The sequence below is a fragment of the Dendropsophus ebraccatus genome, chromosome 10 (assembly GCF_027789765.1).
Source record: "Dendropsophus ebraccatus isolate aDenEbr1 chromosome 10, aDenEbr1.pat, whole genome shotgun sequence".
NCBI classification, from domain to species: Eukaryota; Metazoa; Chordata; class Amphibia; order Anura; family Hylidae; genus Dendropsophus; species Dendropsophus ebraccatus.
Window position 1 is genome coordinate 93,248,550 of NC_091463.1, and position 23,380 is coordinate 93,271,929.

Sequence of the window (23,380 nt, forward strand, 5' to 3'; positions counted from 1 at the left end):
ACACACACACGCACACACACAGCGCTCACCACTCACAGGAGGGTTTACATAGCCCCTGTATGAACAGTTGATCTCTGGTAGGAAGAAGTGTTTAGTTTGGGTATAGTTCTCAATGTGAGAGGAAGCTAGCCGCAGAGTCTCTGGAGAAGTTAAGCCAGGGCCTGGCTTTGGCCAGGTCCCCTGACAGGCACACAGAAACAGAACCTGAAGATTTCCTTTTTGAAGCAAGCAACCACTAAGTGCTAAGTTACACCAGCGGAGAGAAGCCAAACAGGGACCACCTTGCCCATGCCAGGAACCTCTCTACAACATGCAGGGCAGCTGCCTCCAAGCTATAGAAACTGACCCCAGTGGTACAAAGGTATGGAGCATCTATGTATCCCACTGCGCAGTGCAAGACAACTGGGTAATCTCGGGAGTCTGCTTCGTCCAGATAACACTTACTGGGGCTCGTATTACCCACCTAGGACGGATAGCCCGCAACTAGGGGGCATAAGGCGGTCAGGACTAGAGCAATCATCCGTGAGTATGAGTATTCTCTTTCACCTCTTCTGTTCATTCACCTGTTCCAGCAGAGCACACTTACTACATTGGGCAGGGCCCCTCTGGTAACCCCTCTCCTCTCTCTCTCTCTACTGCAAAGCACCTACCACTACAAGCACCAATTCTACCTCAACTTTCAGTTGCACTAAGCTGAACTCCAGTAAAGTGTCCTATTTTTGCCAAATGCACTGGACTCTGGTGTACTCTTTAAGCACCCGCACCTACACACCTCTGTATACTTGGTTGTCCTCTCTCTCTGTGCTGTGGCAGTGCCAACCGTCCGGAGTGGGACTAACAGCACTCCAGGCCACTGTGACAAGTGACCCTAAACACCCTGCGGTGCCAGCTACTGGCCACCACACCTCCACACTTGCAGTAAGTCAGTGGCGGCTCGGTGCGGGCCTCTCACCTCCAGTCTGGTTGAAGCGGCTCATCGCTGTCCTCACATCATGCCTAAACCATCGCTCAGTTTGTTTCGCAATCTTCGTCTCTCTCTCCCAGTACTCTGGATCCTTCTTATTCATCCATTGAGCCACCGGGATATTTTTCCTGCTATCACTGCTGTATTTATCGATCTGCCGATCATCCACATATCCACTTATGGAGAACTCAGGCAGCCCGGACCCTGGAGCCGAGACCCCAGTGTAGTAATAGCGCAGAGAGTGACTGTCTGTAAGAGATAAACAGAGCATGACTTACAGCACATCAGATACATAAGGATGTTTAGGCCTATTTCACATAATAGATTTTCTATACTTTTTGAAAAGTTATTTTTGGATAAAAATGTATTTCTACCTGCTTTCCTGCACGTGACAACACCCGAAGCACAGAGGATGGAGGCCGAATGGAGCCTAAAACTACAATGAAAAAGGCAGTAAAATTGCCAGAAGCCTCCGACAAGCCTTCACATTTTAATATTAGAAAAAAGTATTCTCATACTAAAAATCTCCTACTGCAAATGCTGGGACTAAACTGTTATCTTACCAAGGTCACTCAGCCAGTCAGCGGCAGAGGCGGGACCCCACTATGGCTGCTAACTGGCTGAGGGGAACTCACACGTCCCTGCTCAGACCAGGAAGCGGCCAGGGACAGGAGTGGCAGGATGCGGCCACCAGCGCTGGAGCAGGGGAGGAAAGAGCATGTTATTTCTTTTATGTTCCCCCTCCCCAGCACTTGCTAAAAAAAATGGGTCTTCTCCTTTAACCCTTAGAGGACCCGGCCAATTTAAAATTTTGCGTTTTCGTTTTTTCCTCCTTGTGCTTAAAAGGCCATAGCACTTGCATTTTTCCACCTAGAGACCCAGATGAGCCCTTATTTTTTGCGCCACTAATTGTACTTTGCAATAACAGGCTGAATTTTTTCATTAAGTACACTGCGAAACCAGAAAAAAATTCTAAGTGTAATGAAATTGAAAAAAAAACAAAAAAAAACGCATTTCTTTTATTTGTTTTTTTTTTTCGTTTTTACGCCGTTCGCCCTCGGGTAAGACTGACTTGTTATATATGTTCCTCAACTTGTTACGATTACGACGATATGTAACATGTATAACTTATATTGTATCTGATGGCCTGTAAAAAATTCAAACCATTGTTACCAAATATATGTCACTTCAAATCGCTTCATTCCCATGCTTATAGCGCTTTTATCCTTTGGTCTATGGGGCTGTGTGAGGTGTCATTTTTTGCGCCATGATGTGTTCTGTCTTTCGGTACCTTGATTGCGCATATGCGACTTTTTAATCGCTTTTTATTAGAATTTCTCTGGATTTGATGCTCAATTTTGCACTTTGGGATTTTTTTGCGCTTACACCGTTTACCGTGCGGGATCAAGAATGTGATTAATTAATAGTTCGGGCGATTACGGCGATAGCAAACATGTTTATTTATTTATTTTTATTTATAACATGGGAAAAGGGGGGTGATTCAGACTTTTATTAGGGGAGGGGGCTTTTTATTAATAACACTTTTATTAATAATCACTTTTATTTTTACTTTTACACTTATACTAGAAGTCCCCCTGGGGTAGAGGGTTATTCCCCCTGGGGTTAGGGTTATTCCCCCCTGGGGTTAGGGTTATTCCCCCCTGGGGTTAGGGTTATTCCCCCCTGGGGTTAGGGTTATTCCCCCCTGGGGTTAGGGTTATTCCCCCTGGGGGACTTATAGTATAAGTGCACTGATCTCTCATTCAGATCTGTGCTGCATAGATATGCAGCACAGATCGATGAGATAGGCACATTGATTGCTTCCGGCTGCTGCAGCCGGAAGCAATCAAGTGCCGAGTCGGGATTAGCGCCATTACGGTGCTGACCCCAGATGGGGTAAGATGTGTGGATCGCGATCCTCCCCACTAGACACCAGGGGACGGCTGCATTCGGTAATCGGATGCAGCTGTCAACTTTGACAGCTGCATCCGATTACTTTATTAGCGGGCATGGCGATCGGACCGTGCCTGTTAATACCCACAGTCCCAGGCTACGAGCGGCACCCGGGACCGCGGCGGTTCAGAGCGCGGCCGCCGCACGGCCCCGCTCTGAACACGGTGAGGCGGCCCTGGACGTACAGGTATGTCCAGGGTCGCCTAAAGGGTTAAAGGGAACCAATAAGCACGATTGTGCTGATATTGTCCCAGCAGTACAGTATAGATCTACTGTGCAGCTCAGTAGCGGATTATAATAGGTCCGTTTCGGGCGGCAGCCCGAGGCCCTGAGCTCCTGGGGGTGCCCGTGGCCCCCAAAACAGACTCATACTTTCAGTGGTGTATTATCTCCTGGCTACAGTACTGCCATGATTTGCAAAAAATTGCTGCTTTTCTACATCAATTTTGCACAAATCAAGGCATTGTGACATTATCTATCCTGTACTATGAACACCACACCAGTGCTGCCAAAGTTCCTGTGGGCTTGGGGGGCCCGGGCTTGGTGAACAGCCCGGGGCCTATGGTAAAGTTAATCCGCCCCTGGTGCAGCTCCCCAAGGCTACCAACCACGTCTTCAGTGGTAGCTTTACATCAGGGAAAAGTAGTTTTAGTCCAATGTGTGAGGCCAGGAGAGGGGCGGCAACTAGTCATCTGGGTGGGGAGCCCCCCACGACTAGTCACCGCTCTCTGCGCGTTCTGTGGGGATGATTGACAGGCAGAGAGGCCACTAACAGGTCTAGTGTCCTCGGGAAGTTGCTGAGTAGCTTTTAACTGTGCAGCTGGGAACCATATGGGGCTGATTGGTTCCCTTTAAAAGCCAAAAGTATTGTAATTAGAATATTGGTCGAGAATTACTATTGCAATGTGCTGTAAATAACATGACTTGCACCACTTTGTAGACAGTGCGGCCTCTGTTCATCAGGAGCGTGGATTGACATGAGACACTGTATTCCAGAAATACTCCAGGGTATTGGAGCAAAATTTTGATACAGTTTAAGGCTATGTTCCCACCACGTCTTTTTTTTTTTTTTTTTTTAAACTCCTTTTATTGAAGGATAAAGAACAGACACAAGCATTACATATGTTATATCGTCACATGTACATAACAGCTCAGCAGAGCAGAAAGAAGTATACTTGCATCCGAGAAATAATAAAACATAAGACAAAATTGGCTGTACAGAAAGTAGAAGATAGTACAATGTAGCAAACATTACACAGGTTACATTATAACCGAAAGGAACATCCGCATATAGACATTACACCAAATCATATTAGTTCCCTCCTTGAGGGGAAGGGAGATTGTGTTCTCCAATCCGTATAAATCTACTAGGCTGAAATGCCGTCAGAGGTGAGTCACACCACCAGCCCCACACCTTGCGAAACTTTCCCGGGCAACCTCTGTGCTTGTATACAATAAACTCATACGATAGTGTGGAATTGACTAGTTTTTTCCATTTACCCACTGAAGGGGGTCTGACGTCCATCCATCCCATCGCAATTGTCTTTCGAGCCATGAATAGAGATTCTCTAAGGAAAATTCTACAGTGATGAGGCCACTCCTCCTCATCCAGTAAGCCTAACAAACATATTTTGGGGGTACACGGTACCGGGATACCTATCATCTGAGACAACTGGACTGTTATTTCCTGCCAAAAAGATCCAACATCTGGACAAGTCCAGATCATATGCCAAAAGTCGGATCTCGGGCAGTGGCATCTATGACATTCCTCTGAGGGATATCTACCCATTCTATGCATTCTAACAGGGGTGAGGTAACTTTGGTGGATGATAAACAACTGTGTCAATTCATTGTTAACGGCAGGGGAAACATATAGATGAGAGGATAGGACGTCAGACCACTCGTCCTCAGACAGCTCTCCTAAGGAAGAGCGCCACCTGTCTTCCACTGGCAAAGGATTATTCTCTATTCGGTACTGTATGAGGAATGAGTATAGTGCAGAGATCAGGCCACCAGGGCCCTGAGATCTAAACACACCGATAAGAGGATAATCTGAGAAGGGTAGAGAGGGTCTCGGGAATTGGGTGTTGAAAGCGTGCCGAAGTTGTAAGTATCTGTACATGGATCCCCGTGGTAAGTCAAACTTGTCTTGCAATTGTTGGAATGAGCAGAAGACCTGGCCCCGACACACATCCCCCACTGTACAGACCCCATGTCGTATCCAGAAGCGGGGTTCCAGGTGTTCAGAAAAATGTGGCAAATTAGGGTGATACCATAAGGGCGTCTCTATCATCACTCCCTGATAATGCAGTAATTTTTTGACTGCGCCCCAGACTTGTGATGCTAATTTGTGTAGCGGTAAAAGCCGGGACTGTTTCAAATAGCCACCCTCCAAGACCGGCCATAAATGTTGGAGGTCCAGGAAGTGAGCCAAATGATGTTCCCTATTAGGTAAAATCTTTGCCTCCACCCACCTCTCGAGATACCTCAACTGTCCCGCCAGATAGTACAAGTAAATGTCTGGTAGAGACATGCCACCATACGCCTTGGGCCTCTGAAGTGTCAGTAAGCTCAGTTTGGACCTAGATGCCCCCCACACAAAGGATGGAAATAAAGAGTGCAAGTTTCTGAAAAAGGACATGGGAACCGGGGCTGAAGCATGTTCCAGTATATACAGGCATTTAGGCAATATCACCATTTTAATGAGATTAATACGTCCAGGAACTGCTAGAGGGAGAGTCGACCAGATCTTAAACTTGGATTTTATGTATTCCAATAGGGGATAAACATTTGCCTTGGCATCTAGAGAATATTGTCTACAAATTATGATGCCCAAATATTTAAATTGGGCCACCACTGGCAGTCCTTGAGCATTAGCCATCCAATCATCGGGACACAGTGGCATAAAAACGGATTTGGACCAATTAATATAAAGGCCAGAATATCTACCAAACAGATTAATAAGGGATATCGCTATTGGGAGGGTAGTTTGCGGAGAGGACATAAATAGAATAGTGTCATCGGCATATAGCCCTACTCTATCCTCTCTATCACCTATTATAATGCCTTTATATAGGGGAGCTCTCCGTATCCTCAACGCCATGGGCTCAATGGCCAGGGCAAACAATAGGGGTGACAATGGGCATCCCTGCCTAGTCCCTCGAGATAATGGAAAGTAATGGGAATACACGCCGTTCACCATGAGCCTAGCTTTTGGGGTCTGGTATAATAAGGATACCCACTTAAGAAAATTAGGACCAAACCCAAACCTCTGCAAGACTTCCAGTAGATAACACCATTCCACAGAGTCAAATGCCTTGGCCGCGTCTAACGAGGCCATGGCCCAATTCTCGCCTTTCGCACCCCCCACCTGGACAAGAGACTGCACTCTACGGATATTATCCGAAGTAGAACGGCCCGGAATGAATCCCGCCTGGTCGCTATGGATAATCTCAGTAATATAGTTGTTAAGTCTTTTAGCCAACATTTTCGTGAGGATTTTATAATCTAAATTAAGTAAAGAGATGGGTCTATATGAACTACAATCTAGGGGATCCTTGTCAGGCTTCAATAATACAATGATAGTGGCCTCGTTCATAGAGTCTGGGAGTCTATTCACGTCAAAAGCATACTGAAACATGCTGAGCATGTGGGGAAGAAACTGATCTACATAGCGATTAAAGACCTCAATCGGGATTCCGTCCGGGCCGGGAGCTTTACCCGTCTTAATATCCGAAATAGCTTCCAATAGTTCCTCGGAGGTAAACACAGCCTCCAAGCTCTCTCTACTATCTGCGGACAGGGTGGGAAAAGAAATACCATCCAGATAGTCATTCAGTTCGGACTTGGTGTAGTCCACTTTGGTTGTGTACAGGTCCACATAGAAGTCCGTAAAACAAGCTGCTATATCATGATCCGAAGCGTGAATCACGCCCTGGGAGTCCCTAATTTTAAGTATAGCAGGGGAGGCCGAATTTTGGTGAATCAGATGTGCAAGCATTTTACTCGATTGGTTCCCCAGTTCAAAAAACGTTTGTTTAGTAAAGAATAATTTCCTGCTCGCTTTTTCTTTAATGTGAAGTAGATATTTGCGACCTGCCACCAACCACTCCTGCTTATGTGAGTCGCTAGGATCCCGTATAAATTGCTGCTCTAAATGTGTACATTGTGCTGCTAGTTCCATCTCCTCCCGGGCGGACTCCCGCTTCAGATATGAAATCGTGGACTGCACACAACCACGCAAGTAAGCCTTAAACGTTTCCCATAGTACATTCTTATTTTCATGAGCATCGTTAGAAAGAACAAACTGAGCTAGCTGGTCAGGGATTCTGTCATGAGAACCTATCAGAGAGAGCCAAAAGGGGTGTATCCTATGGTTTCTGGCCTTATAGGCTCCAGCGGTCCGAACATGCAACAGCATTGCCGAATGATCTGAGATCCCCCTCTGTGAATAGAATACTCTAGAAACGGCAGATGCCGTAGAAGGGGTACCCAATGCATGGTCTATCCTAGATAAGGAGTGTCTACCAGCTGCATGACACGAATAGTCCCTCCCATTGGGATGATAATGTCTATAAATATCTACCCACCCAAGCTCAGCTAACAAGGATCCCAATTGTGAACCAGATTGTGAGCTTGTTGACTGTCCCCCACAGTGTTTATCTATGAGAGGGTTAATCATCATGTTAAGGTCCCCTATACATAGCACTCTCGCCTGCGGGTATGTAGCCGCAAACACCGCAGCTTGATGCAATACCTGTAAGGAGGCGTGTGGGGGGTTGTAGATACCCAAAATTACATAGGGGTTACTATCAATGTAAGCAAAAACAAATATAAACCTCCCTTCTTTATCCCTCCGGACATTAATAGGATCCCATTTGAGAGATTTATTGACTAGTAACGATACCCCTCTGGAGAAGGAAGTATGACAGGCATGTTCAGACCACTGGACCCACTGTCTCCTCAATCTATGAGAGGTGTCAGGCGTGAGGTGTGTCTCCTGTAAGCACAAAATATGGGGGTTAAAGCGTCTAATATGTGAAAACACCATAACACGTTTCCTTGGCGTGCCCAAACCTCTGACATTCCACGACATTACAGTAATAGACGCCATATCTTACCTTGAGAGAAATAATGCATAGCAAAGGTGTCCCACATAAGGAAACAGCTCACATAGTAGGTACATTGTGTAATGAGATGCGACATGTGTAATATAATAAACAAACAGAGAACTGTACTAGCCCAGTGCTTAATGATCATATCACCAAACCGTGGTGACAAAACAAATTGAAACCAAACCAACTGTGGAAGAAACAGAGAGTAAAACGTCTCCGTTGCACTAAAGTCCGTGACAAGTGTCATACGGGGGAAGAACCCCGCTGCATATTAGAATACACGTAGTCACGCTTTACACTAAGAAAGGGTATATGATGAAAAGAAAAGCAAAAACTCCCCCCGGATGGGGACCGGAGCAGTAGCCAAAAGAACATATGTCCGCCTACTTCTACGTACGCAGAGCAGGAGGACCTGCATAGGACCCGAGCCCCAGTTATAACAACTAAGTAAGTGTATACCGAATCATAGTGGTAGAGAGATGCACTGTCAATTAACAATAATAATAATGAATACATAGCAAAGAACATGAAATATAGAGCAATGCTGCCCTCTAGTGGAGATGTACAGGTGTTGTTAGTACATAACGAGACAGTTACACTTAGGAGGAACAAACATGGCATAACACGCATAAGAAACAGAAGAGAGAGATGTAACAGAAACCACCTCCAGAGCATTATAAAGTAGCTGAGATCCCCCTATCAACCTTGACGGCCATCATTACATTAATACTATGTTGTATATGAATCCCGTCGCCTAGGAAAGTAACACAAAAGGAAACCCGAGTAAAGTAGTTATAACAACTAAATAAGCATATACTGAATCAAAGTGGTAACGGGATGAACTATGACATGAGAATAATAACCCGCATACAACAGAGAGCGTACAAGATAAAGCAATACTGCCCTCTAAGAGTGGGTCACAAGTAGTGCTGGTATATAAAAAGACATCCACACTTCAGGATGAACAAACTGGGACCGACACATACAATAGATAGAAGGGGAGGCTGTGACTAAGACCACCTATAGGGCATTGTATGATGGCTGAGATCCCACTATAAACTTTCAACGCCAGCATCACAGTGGTAATATGCTGTATAGGAGTCTCAGCACTCAGGAATGCAGCACTAGAGGTGTATAGTGAAAGTAGTTATAACAACTAAATAGGCACATACTGAATCAAAGAGGTAGAGGAATGTACCATTACATGAGAATAAGAACCAGCATATAGCATAGGGTATATGATATGGAGCAATGCTGCCCTCGAACGGTAGGTTGCAAATACTGTGGGTACATAACCAGACAGCCACACTCAGGTTGAACAAACAGGGGTCCACACTCACAAGAGACAGAAGGGAAACCGTGACAAATACCACCTTTAGAGTAGGATAGGTGAGCTAAGAGCCCACTATAAGCCTTTAAGGCCATCAGCACATCGGCAATATGCAGTATAGTAATCCCATCGCCCATAGGGGCGACATTAGAGGTATATGGTTAAGGAATTAGGGGTCAATCAGTCATTTTCCCATAAATGCGAAATAAACAGAAGCCCATCACAATTCTTCTTAGAACAGACCATGTCGTCAGCGTGTCCGTGGGCAGCTACTTGTAAGGAAACTTGAACAATCCACCATATGAAGTAGCATAACATGTGTACCCCCAGATATCAGCCGATATTCATCTACAGGAACGTCCATGTTCTCAGGGACGGTTAGGTGAGCGTCTATTCTGGCGGTATAACCATTCCTCCGCCTCTTGTGGAGTCCCAAAGAATACCGCTCTCTCACCATCTACCACCCTTAAGCGAGCAGGATATGCCATAGAGTAGGGAATATTCTTCTCACGAAGTTTACGTTTCACCACCGTATACGTTGCCCGTTTTTTCTGTAGCTCCGCTGAGAAGTCAGGGAAGATGGAAACATGAGCACCATTATATGTAATTTCTGCCAACCGCCTGGCATGGCGTAGTACCAAATCTCGGTCTGTGCTATTTAGGAGACGGGCCAAGAAAGGTCTAGGAGGCGCTCCAGGCTGCGGAGGCCTAGCAGGCACCCTGTGCGCTCGTTCAATGGCGAACGCAGATGAGAAAGTCACCTCAGGCAATAATGATGTCAGCCACTGTGTGGTAAAGGCGATCGGATCTTGCCCTTCAGCCCTCTCTGGCAGGCCTATAATCCGCAGGTTATTGCGCCTTAGCCGGTTCTCAAGGTCATCAGCTTTCTGGCGCCAACCCTCTGCTTGGTGTTCCAGGGCCACTACTGCTGCAGGGATCGGTTCCATCCTGTCCTCTAACCCGGACACCCGATCCTCCACATGTCTGACTCTCTCCCTGAGTGCCTGCATGTCCTGTCTCAGAAGCCCCACATCTATTTTTACCTCTTCTATCTTCCCCGTGAGGGAAGTAGTGCTGGCTGCAATAGCCTCCAGTACTGAGGCAAGCTGCGCCGATACCTCCTTCAGTGTAGGTTCCGGCTGATCGTCCCCGTCAGAGGCCAAGGGGTCCGGTGCGTCGCGCTCCGAGCGCTGTGACTGAGAGGAGCCGGCGCCATCTTGGACCTCATGGCGGGCAAACTCCGCCAGCCGCTCCGCCGCTGCTTGCCGCGCTCTGGTGGGACTCATGTCGGGGGTAAGTGATGCCACCGGTCTGCCACCCAAGTTTTGCGGTGTAAAGCGTGCTCAGGATAATTGCAGGAGGATGTAGACAGCGGGATCCTCACGGAGCAGCTCCTACATGCGTCTGCTCTCCTTGCTGTCCAGGCCACGCCCCCCCACCACGTCTTTTTTAGGTGAAAAACGTCTGTCTTTTTTAAAAGACGTAGTGGGAAAGTAGCCTAAGGCTCACTACCCACTAATGTTAGAGTTGAATGGATCGGAACAGTTTGCTGCATGATGAGCAACAGAACCCGGGAGACCCCATTAACATTAATGGAGTTGATTGGGTTTCGGTCTGTTGTCCATTATTTGCAGGATCCTAATGGGATTCAGTATAAAGTAATGCATGTGGCATTTTTTGTATTTCATGTTATTTAACTGGAACCTGCAATAGAGACCCTGATTGAAGCTCCAACGTAAGTGTGAACCTAGGCTAAACTTAGTACAGTGGTGCCTTGGATTATGAGCATAATTCATTCCGGGACGTTGCTTGTAATCCAAATCCACTCTTAAACCAAAGCAAAATTTCCCATAAGAAATCACTGAAATGCAGATAATTGGTTCCACACCCCAAATATAATGATTTTTTTATTCTGAATAACAGGTAAAACCAATGAAACAAACATTAGAAACAGCAGAATATGTGATATTATAAGTACAGTATAGCAATATTATAAGTACAGTATAGCAATCAACATGTGGAGTATAATGTACAGTAAGTGGATAAACCTGAAAAACAACTGCTGTTTGTGGATACAGGATGGAGCTGCAGATACCCATAATGGCGAGCATGGGAAACACAAGGGCTGACAGAGGCTGCAGGGAGTATGAAGGAATGAGCAGGGAGTAGAGTAAGTGCAGTATAGCAGCACTCTGTCTGGGGAGCTATGAAGAGATTACCTCCACAGCCGCCCTGTCCCCTGATGTAAGCCCCAGCCTGAAGTGAATCTGCTATGATTTGGAAGGTGAGGAGACTTCCTGGCTCAGAGTACAGGGCTGTAGACCCCGCTATGCAGACCATACCCCTCCCCCACTCCCACAGTACAGGGAGCTCTTATACCAAAGCAATGCTCTTAAACCAAGTCACAATTTAGAAAAACTGTGATCTCTTAAACCAAAATGCTCTTAATCCAAGTTACTCTTAAACCAAGGTACCACTGTATTAGGCTATGTTTCCACAATGTAAAAATAAAGTGTTATTATTAATCGTGATAATAAATTACGGCTATTATATTGCAACAACAGCCGTTATTTGTCCTTATTTTTACATTGTGGGAACATAGCCTTAGACAGTTGTGTATACCCCTTTAAGATGTCTATTTCATGTTATTCAATAGGAACCTTCATTATTTACTTTCAGATTGTTTCCATATGTCCAGCCATTCAGTTTTTTACCTCTTCACTACCAGACTATTTTCTATATGACATCTGTGGCATTGGTTGGACCAAAAGCCAAAACAAAAAAAGTTGAGTGCAGCTTTTTCTAGGTCCCCTGTCTTGACAGGTCTATCACCATGTCCTTTTGCTATCCAAGTCTGTCACCATGCACTGAAGCATAGTTGTCAACATTTGAATTCTTTTTTTCCAGAGACAGTTTAGCGTTAACACCAAGGGGTGTGGCTTATTGTGGGTGTGGTCTGTGTGGGGTGTGGCATGTAAAGTTTACGTTCTGGTATCGTACAGTCTTTCAAGAGCTGGGTATCTGGCAATGTCATTCCCCTTTTGTGACTGTGGTGTGCTTCTCTAGCTTTATGAAGCGAGTAAGAGCCACGGGTCTGACGAACGCGGGGTGGGGGAGAGGAGACGACAAGACACGCTCACAAACAGAACGGGGGGGGGAGGGCAAAATCGGGGCAGGGATGTGTGTGGGGGGGAGTGATGGATGGCTGCTAGTCTTAGAAGGGCAGAGTGTCTCTATACTTAATTCAAGGTTCCCAGGTTTTTATGAATCTATCCCGGTATCATTGACTGTACTGGTTAATGTTTCCATTCTACAAATTTGGTTTGAGATGCTTTATCCAGCCATTGCTTCACAGTTGGGGGAGTCTGTAAAGGTAACATAATACCTTTCAGGCACTGACAAGAGTCTCAACACACGAGATCAATGGAAAGCTGGAGCCATTATGCATGGCAACCACTAGGTGCTCACCATGTAGCAGAGCTAACTGTTAATCACCTCTTGCTCTGCTACTGATTACTGAGGCTGCAGCGCTACTGTCACAGACAGCTTTCCCAACTGTAATGTCTATTCTAATGGTAACATGTATTATATAACCATCAGGGGAGGCTGCGGTGCTACTGACACAGACTGCTTCCCCAACTCTAATGTCTATTCTAATGGTAACATGTATTATATAACCATCAAGAGGGGCTGCGGCACTAGTGACACAGAAAGCTTCCCCAACTCTAGTGTCTATTCTAATGGTAACATGTATTATATATACATCAGGGGAGGCTGCAGCACTAGTGACACTGACAGCTTCCCCAGTGTAATGTCTATTCTAATGGTAACATGTATTATATAGCCATCAGGGGAGGCTGTAGCACTACGGACACAGACAGCTTCCCCAGTGTAATGTCTATTCTAATGGTAACATGTATTAAAAAGCCATCAGGGGAGGCTGCAGCACTACAGACACAGACAGCTCCCCCCAGTATAATGTCTATTCTAATAGTTTCACACAAGATGTGTATGCTGGCACTGTCCCCAGTTTTAGGAAACCAAACTTGGACCTCACCGTGACTCTCCCTTGGTTTGTGTAACTCTACCGTAGGTGGTGCTCAGCTTGAGAAAACAGTCCAGTAAAGTCTTTGCACAAAAGGATAAGATGAAGTGCGGCAGCTCACCAAAATCGGTTAAAAGATGCTTTATTTGGACATAGAAGGCATCAATAGCAGGTACTATCCACAAATAAACAGAGCGACGGCCGTTTCACTTATAAAACGCTTCTTCTCGGCTCACAAAAACCGAGACGAGAAGAAGCGTTTGATACGTGAAACGGCCGTCGCTCTGTTTATTTGTGGATAGTACCTGCTATTGATGCCTTCTATGTCCAAATAAAGCATCTTTTAACCGATATTGGTGAGCTGCCACACTTCTTCATATGCTTTTGTGCAAAGTCTATTCTAATAGTAACATGTATTATATAGACATCAGGGGAGGCTGCAGCACTAGTGACACAGACAGCTCCTCTAGTGTAATGTCTATTCTAATGGTGACATGTATTATATAGACAACAGGGGAGACTCAGTATCTGTATGTAGCAGTGATAGTGATATGTAACTATGCCTGGACCAGGGCTTGTGCAGCTCTGTAATTCCTGATACAGCCATTGGTAGTGGCAGAGGAGCTGTATTGTCCATACTGCTGCCACAAAATGGGGGAGATTAAAATTTAAAAATGTACATTTTCTTTAGTAGTTTTCTCCCCCCAAAGTTATATAATGTTAAAAAATGTAAAATATATATATATATATATATATATATATATATATATATATATATATATATATGAAAAAGGGGTATGCAACAATAGCTATCTAAGACTAATCTTGTTTCCTTACATGATATATTTATAAAAATCTATAATTATTCCTAGAATTTACATTTTAAGGCTAGGTTCACACGATGTAACTGTGCGGCTGTATTTTTTATGCGGCTGTAAATGTGCGGGTGAAACTGCGGCCGTGGGAAAAAATAGACATGCGGCTTAAAACATACGGTCATTTACTTGGAAATCTGGTTCAACTAAAAATAACAAATAAAATCTTAAGAAAGTGATGCAAACACCTCTGGATGCATCTGGGAAAGCAGGGAACACAGTTTACATGAATCGCTATTACCGGGGTTTGCGATCCTCTGCAGTAATGCCGATGCCTCTCATGGTTAATATATTGAATTAATAAAACACATTTTCTTTGTAATAAAGTCCCTTTCATTGTTCAATAATTAAATGTAAACGATTCCATCATTTTGCAATTAAATATACTGTTAAAATAAATATATATATAAATAAATAAATGTATATTTATATATATATTTATTTTTTGACAGTATATTTAATTGCACAATGATGGATTCATTAGAATTAAATTATTGAACAAAGAAACTGTATTTATTTCCACGAAAATGTGTTTTATTAATTAAATATTAATTATTACAGGAAGCTCCATAAGCCGTTAATTCATATTCCCGGCAATAGAGCATTATGTACTAATCATCACTTTACTTTAATGAAAACATCAAATGTTTCTTCTAATTATGTTATGACAATAACATTATTAGAAGAAACATTTAGAATTATATGTGCGCTCAGCTGATTGGCTGATCGGCTGAGCGCACATATAATGAGCCGGTCCGCAGCACAGTGACTTCATTGTGCTGCGGACCAGCGAAGAGGACACATCGGGGTGAGTATAGAGCTCTCCCCACCCCCTCCCCAGCACTGCACCCCTCCCAGCAAGGAAGGGGGGTCACTTAACCCCTTCCTTGCTGGGATGGGTGCAGTCTGGCATCAGTCTGGCCCCCAAGGGGTTAAGGGGGATGCAATACATCCTCCCTTAACCCCTTGGGGGCCAGACTGTAAGCAGCGATCTGTAAAGATGCTGCATACTGTAAGGTGCACAACACCGCTCACAATGATGGGTGTTGTGCTCCTGTTTGTGTGTTTTTTGTGTGTTTCTCCCTTTTTGTTTTTCAGATATCGGTATCCTGGGGATTACGTCGGATTCCATGGACTACGTCGATGACCAGCGGTTGTTGTTTTAATTTTTTAAATAAAATGGTCAATGAGGGGTGTGGGGGTGTTTTTATTTGAATAAAAAAATTTTTTAACTTGTGTCTTGTCTTTATTTCTTTACTTTATAGACTTAGTAGTGGAAGCCGTCTAATAGACGGAATCCATTACTAAGTTGGGGCCTAGTGTTAGCCGGTATAAAATGGCTAACAGTAACCCCCTATTATTAGCCCAGTACCCAATGCCACCAGGGGTACTGGGAAGAGCCGGGTGCCAGTGGTCCTGGAGCGTCAAAATTGGCGCTCCTGGACCGGGCGGCAGCAGGCTGGTAAGATTTAGGCTGGGGAGGGCCTAAACCAATGGCTCTTCCCACCCTGGTGTTACCAGGCTGCTGTCGTTTGGTTTTAAACCCGGCTGGTTATAAAAATAGGGGGGACCCTATGCGTTTTTTTTAAATTATTTATTTATTTAATTAAAAAAAAAACGCATAGGGTCCCCCCTATTTTTATAACCAGCCGGGTTAAAAACCAAACGACAGCAGCCTGGTAACACCAGGGTGGGAAGAGCCATTGGTTTAGGCCCTCCCCAGCCTAAATCTTACCCAGCTGAGCCCACATATAATTCTAAATGTTTCTTCTAATAATGCTATTGTGATAACATAATTAGAAGAAACATTGGATGTTTTCATTAAAGTAAAGTGATGATTAGTACAGAAAGCTCTTTTGCCGGCAATATGAATTAACGGCTTATGGAGCTTCCTGTACTAATTAATATTTAATTAATAAAACACATTTTCGTCGAAATAAATTCAGTTTCGGTGTTCAATAATTTAATTCTAACGAATCCATCATTGTGCAATTAAATATACTGTCAAAAAATAAATATATAGATAAATATACATTTATTTATATATCTATTTATTTTAACAGTATATTTAATTGCAAAATGATGGATTCGTTAGAAATAAATTATTGAACAACGAAAGTGTCTTTATTACAAAGAAAATGTGTTTTAGTAATTTAATATATTAACTATTAGAGGCATCGGCATTCGGCATCATTGCCGGCTATTTTTGAAGTATTCCGTACGGACCGCCTGTCAATTCGGGGCCGCATATTCAGCCGCAAACAATGGTCTTGTTCATTTTTTACGGGTCCGTTTACGATCGGGCCGTAGATTCAGACATAGTGTGCACTGTGCAGCCGTATATCCTATACTTTCCAGCGTTCGCATGAACCACCAAAAATACCGCCGCACAATTACAGCCGCAAATACAGCCGCACAGTTACAGCGTCTGAACCTAGCCTAAAGGAGTGTTGCCACCTGACAAAGGGACTCCGTCTCCAGGGGGTGTTGTGTAGACCCTACCTCTATATACATAATTTCACCACAATTTTCAAGTAATTCAGGTACTAATGTCCTTATGTTAGGAACTGTCAGCTAACAGGTAGAATGACACGGACAAGTGAGCCCTAAACTGGACCCAGACCTGTATCCCTACCTACTTACCACAGTCTGCCCTAAATGGCAGCGGGTGACTTGGAGACAGTCCCTGTCCTGAGTAGGTGAAACACTGAACAACACAAGACAGACAACACACCACAGAGAGAAGTCGACAGTCCAGATAATAACTGACGGGTAGCAGAGGTACTGAATCACCAGGCAAAAGGCAAAGTCAAGGCAGGCTGCAAACAAGAGAAGTCAGAAAGTCCAGCGAGAGGTCAGGAATAGCAGAATAAACCACAAGAATAGGAGCAGAGTACACTGTATAGGTCATATACTGTAATAGCCAACAACTACTGCAGTCCCCAAGAAAATCTTATAGGGAGCCAGGAGACCAGGACAGAGCTGACTGGAAGGGGCTTCTGGCCCCAAACAAAAACACCTGAGCAGAGAAACTCTGACTGGCAACATAGCTCTCAGTCAGTGCGTAAAAAGACAGCTGAAGGGAGTTACAAACTCCTGCTGGTGATGCAGACCCCACGGCTACTCCAGTCGCTAAGGACGCTGTCTCTGTGGCGTCACCGGGGCCGGATGCCTGCCAGCAGTGGGCTGTGGCCGGGGCAGCGCCGGGACAGGTAAGTTACTAACATGTTATTTGCATTTTTTTCTATATTTTAAGTGATTGCTAAAACATTTTTATTTATATAAAAAGAATAATATTTTTATTTTAAAGGAGAAGTCTGGTGGGGGGAAGGGGCAAAAAATCATTAGGGGCAGGGGGTAGGGGTAAAATAAAAAAAAAACAACATGCTTATCGCTCCCAGTGCCCGTACTGCGCTGCATCACTGAACTCCCAGACCCCAACGGCTGTCATCTTCTCCTGGGTTCGGAATACGCCACCACCCAGGTTCGATGTCCCAGGCGGTGGGATTTAGCCCGCTCAGCCAATCAGTGACTGCTGCGGTGTCCTGCCCCAGTCACTGGCTGTCTGAGCAGGGGCATCCGTCAATCGGGTCGTGAAATAGCTAGAGGGGAGCTCAGAAGACAGCCGGCGGGGTCCAGGAGTGGGACGTGGCGTGGTGCAGCAACCGGGACAGGTGACTACAACTTCTTTTTCATGTTCCCCCAGCCAGATATAATTCCCCCCCAAAGTTCCTGTCACATAGAAATACAAGATCTGTAATGAAGTGACAGATGATGACTACAGGATAATATTAATGTTCTCTTCCATACTCACCAGACTTCACTGTGGACAGACAGAGGAGAAGCAGGATGAGGGAGGCCATAGTGTATTCATTATCCTGATAGAACTGAAAGTGAACCGGACTCTAAAAATGTGACGCCAGAAACTTCACATAAGGAAACGTTTTTGAGCTGTTACTGCATACAGGGAATGCCTGACTCAGTAAACGGCTGCGTATTGTCCAATAAGGAACGGAATCTGCAGATGATTATCAGTTACCAGGCAGAGTCAGGGACCGAACGTTGAAATTCATGTAGTTTACTTGGTGATCAGCAGCGTGATGGACAGAGAACACTGACACATACTGGTCATTACTATAACAACATTTTGTTTTCCATCCACAGAGTCATATGGGGACTTGTTTTTTTGCAGGACTAATTATACTTTGTAGTCATTGGTTTCAATTTACTATAAACTGTACAGAAGAACTAAAAAATAATTTTTGCTGGAAAGAATGACTCATTTTCTCAAGTTTTGGGGCTTTCATTATTATATATAATAACATAATATTATATATATATATATATATATATATATATATATATATATATATATATATATATATATATATAATTATAATATATATATTATATATTATTAACTTACATTAAAACTAACGTTCGCTTCATTCTATGGGTCCATAGGATTACAGTAATACCCAATGTATATAGTGTTTATATGATTTTACTACTTTTAAAAAGGAAAAAGACATTTTACATAATGTTTATCATTGCATTCTGCATTCCATTCTGGCCCCTATAAATGTTTTTATATTTCCATCTATGGGGCTGTACAAGGATATTGTGCAATGTAATCTGTCGTTTTTATCACTTTTTGTTTTAGATGGGAGTTTTTGATTAATTTTTACAAATATTTTTTCAGATAAATGATGATCAAAAATCTGCAATTTTTTTGGGTTCTGCACCAGAGATATCAAATATGCTTGTTTTTTTATTAGGGGGAAACTTTTTCTATATTTGTAAAAACATTTCTTCCACTTTGTAAGTCCCCATAAGGGACTTTTGTAATCAGTCATTAGACTGCTGCTACTGATCAATGCTATGCTATTACATAGCACTGATCAGTTAGATCTGGGCTCTGCTGGTACAGAAAGGTGATGCTCTAGTCACTCTCCCGACTGTATCTCAGGAGCACAGTGAGACCCGGTGTGATCAGTAACTTTTACATGTCTGATGAAATATCAGAAATTATTTGGGTGCAAAACGACGGCCTACATTACACCTCCTGTCAAACAGCCAAAAAAGACTTTGTGTGGTCATAGCCGTTTGTAGTAACGTTTGATATGTTATCAGACATGTAAAAAGTTACTGATCGCATTGGGTTTCACTGTGCTCCTGAGATACAGCTAGGAAGGTGCGCAGTAACATTACAGTTTATGGCTATGTTCACACTACGTAAAAGTACGGCCGTTGTTGCCATTGGCAACAATGGCCATACTTTGTACGGGTGAACACACCGCCTGTTCTTTTATGGAATCCCAGCTGGAGTGTATACACATGGTATACGCTCCAGCCGGGATCCCGTACGGGGCCGCAAATAACTGACATGTCAGTTAGGAAACCCTGTCTGTTCACACAATGAAGCGAGCAGCTCCAGCCGCTCACTTCACTGTGTGGTATGGGAAGCTCTGATGCGTCACGGAATGGCCGGTCTCTTCACGTAGTGGGAACATAGCCTATGGGTACAAACACACTGGGCGAATCTGCAGCGGATTTCTGGCTGAAAATTTGCAGCAAGACTCACTGCGGCGGGACAGCGCACTGATTTGCCGAGCGGGACGTGCTGGGAACCCGAAGCAAGTGTGTTTGTACCCTAAGGAGTAAAAGATGTTAGGCCAACCAGTGAGTGGTGTGCATTACAGGTGAAACCTGATGCAATCAGTAACTCCTGACAGGTCAAAAGCTATTCCAAATGACAGTAACACTTTAAAGGAGAAGAGGGCAGACCTCTTCTGCCCTGCTGAAAAGGGGAAGTATAAAAGAAATAACATGCTCTCATCTCTGAGTGAGGACCCTGTGATGTGTCAGGAGGTGGGACCCCGCTACGGCCGCTGAACGTTCCTAACACGTGACAACCCTAGTCCCTACTCAGACCAGAGGTCTGCCCAGACTTCCCCTTTAAGGAAAAAAAAAACTTCTAGTGGCAGAGCACAATCTAAATACATCATCTTTAATGAAGCAATTGAAGACTACTATGATCACAGTATTATTGTTCTCTTTATCCTGTACTCACCAGAATTCACTGTAGACGAACACAGAAGAAGCAGGATTAAGGATGATATATTATTATATCCTGATGAAGGTAAAAACAGGGTCCTCAAAATACGACGAGACATGGTGCATGGTAGGAAATAGATTCACATATAACTGACTACAGGAAGAGCAGAGCTGGTTGTACAACAGGAACCAATAGCAACGTGTATGAGACGCTGATCGCCAGTCACCAGGCAGAAGACACATGAAGAGGTTACAAGAGCCAGAAATGAGATGATTTACAGGAAATCATTCACACTCCTCTCAATCTATATTCAGTCTGGATTTTTTTTTAATTCAAAATAGAGAGACAATGCATTTAAACATTTTTTACAATTTTTTAAAATTGCATTTGTTTTTTTTATAATACACATCACGTTACAGCAGATCCTCATAGCCTCATAAAAGTAAATTGAAGGATTTAAAGACGCCAGTTCTGGTTTTGCACGTCCGTTTTCTACCTACATTTTTAGTAAAATTATCAAAATAGTAAAAAAAAAATGAATTGTTAAAAAATGGAACAAATACAAGTGAAACACAGACGACTTATACTAAAATATGGATACAATAAGGAACAAAATAACTGAATAAATTATTAATTAAATTATTAAAAAAGAAAAAATATTAATATTTACATGATTTATGTATACATACTTAACATGGTGTTAAAGGACACAGGAGCGGTCTATGCTTCAGCATTACATATCACAAAGAGTTTTCCAATAAGTAACAGTGTCAGCAGGATCTGGCTGTACTCTGTAGTAGAGCGGTGGGAACACGTTTTCTTTACTGCTGAAAGAAAATACACTAGGGATATAGGTTAAACTTTTTTTTAACCCTATTCACTACATAACTATGTAAATATTTACTTGTCTCTAATTTATTCATTTTGCGCCCTCTATGGCAGAACTCTGAATTGCATTTATAACTTAACGGCTGATTTCCCGTAAATGGTGTGATGAAGCCCATAGCGAAAGTAGAGCAATACTGCCACCTGGTGGACATTACTATAACAACTAACTAAGCAGTCTCTTAAAGCGACACCAAATAATCGCAGTTTAAAAAAAGCATCAAACTCTATTGGTTTGTTTTTTAAACCCCTAACATCAAGTACAAAAAATAACAACTAAAAAATAGCATGGCATGCTTCAGTATTGTATCCAGCGAAAATGACTGGAAACTTAATAGACCCAATCGGTGTAATAGATGTCAGAGCTAAATAGGATTTTTTGCACAGAATAAAATTTTATGTTTTTATGACATGTTGGGGGAAATTTATCATTCAGTTTAATAACTGATTTTTTTCTGTGAAATATTTCTATTGTGCGCAAAAAACCTTTGTAAATGTTGTGCAATTAATAATAATTTAATAATAATTTTTATTTATATAGCGCCAACAGATTCCGCAGCCCTGTACAATTCTGGGAGTACAGATTAGGGAACCTGATAATCCTGCTTGAAAAGATGAGTTTTGAGGGCATGTTTGAAGCTTTGGGAATTGGTGATATATCTGAGTGCAGCTCGGGTAAAGTCCTGAAGACGGGAGTGAGAGGTGCGGATAAGGCCCAAAAACTCAAACAGGAGTAAATTTTACACCAGGTCAGGAGGCAGCGGAAAGCTGTGCAAAAATGTGGGCAATTTTTTTTTTTCATTTTGATCAACAGTAAATGAGTTTAACACAACTGCACAGTCTAAAAAATTGTTTCATATTCATTTAGATGAATAACAATAAAAAAAAAATTGCACACTTTTTTCAGCATGCAGATATTGCTACATAAGTACAGTGGAACAGGGACAATAAGCACAAAACAAGATTATTAATGGACAAAGACTTTATATATATATATATATATTTCACAGAAACAAATACAAAGTATCCACCCACTGCTGATGTTCGGAAGCCCCAAAGAGAGCAATAGCTGTGCACACCGGAGCTCTGGTTATTCAGGGGCACAGTTGTGTTTTTTTCTTCTGATCAATGGTCAGACCCCCCACCAATCTGCTAGCTATGCCCTATTTTGTGGGCCTAATTAAAGGGGTTGTTCAGGAGTTTAATAAATTAGCCTAGCAATATATGTTCTAAATAAAAAAAATCATAATTAAATAATTCTCATAGGTCAGCCCTGGAACAGCAAAGGTCCATGGTGGTGGGTCCTACATGATGACAGTATATTGTGGTTGGTCCTACATGATATGGGTTATACATGATGATAGTCTGTTGTGGTGGGTTATACATGAGAGCAGTCCGTTGTGGTGGGTTATACATGATGACAGTCCGTTGTGGTGGGATATACATGATGACAGTCCGTTGTGGTGGGTTATACATGATGATAGTCCGTTGTGGTGGGTTATACATGATGACAGTCCGTTGTGGTGGGTTATACATGATGACAGTCCGTTGTGGTGGGTTATACATGATGCCAGTCCGTTGTGGTGGGATATACATGATGACAGTCCGTTGTGGTGGGATATACATGATGACAGTCCGTTGTGGTGGGTTATACATGATGACAGTCTGTTGTGTTTGGTTATACATGATGACAGTCTGTTGTGGTGGGTTATACATGATAGCAGTCTGTTGTGGTGGGTTATACACGATAGCAGTCTGTTGTGGTTGGTTATACATGATGACAGTCTGTTGTGTTTGGTTATACATGATGATAGTCTGTTGTGGTGGGTTATACATGATGACAGTCTGTTGTGGTGGGTTATACATGATGATAGTCTGTTGTGGTGGGTTATACATGATAGCAGTCTGTTGTGGTGGGATATACATGATGACAGTCTGTTGTGGTGGGTTATACATGATAGCAGTCCGTTGTGGTGGGTTATACATGATAGCAGTCCGTTGTGGTGGGATATACATGATGACAGTCTGTTGTGGTGGGTTATACATGATAGCAGTCCGTTGTGGTGGGATATACATGATAGCAGTCCGTTGTGGTGGGATATACATGATAGCAGTCTGTTGTGGTGGTTGGTTATACTAGATGACAGTCTGTTGTG

General features: G+C 43.3%; 1 protein-coding gene across 4 annotated transcripts in view; it reads right to left on the bottom strand.

Moving 5' to 3' along the window:
* The window catches only part of LOC138766669 (class I histocompatibility antigen, F10 alpha chain-like), an 84,780-nt gene extending 64,260 nt beyond the window's left edge, over positions 1-20,520 (bottom strand). For 2 of the 4 annotated variants that reach the window (XM_069944285.1, XM_069944288.1), the window contains exons 1-2: positions 20,355-20,520; positions 953-1,213 (exon numbers count right to left, since the gene is read on the bottom strand). In XM_069944285.1, the coding sequence (XP_069800386.1) occupies positions 953-1,213; positions 20,355-20,457 (364 nt within the window). In that variant the 5' untranslated portion in view covers positions 20,458-20,520. The remainder of the gene's footprint in view (positions 1-952; positions 1,214-20,354) is intronic. The other 2 variants (XM_069944287.1, XM_069944286.1) reach the window with 2 other exon arrangements.
* Positions 20,521-23,380: the final 2,860 nt, after the last annotated feature.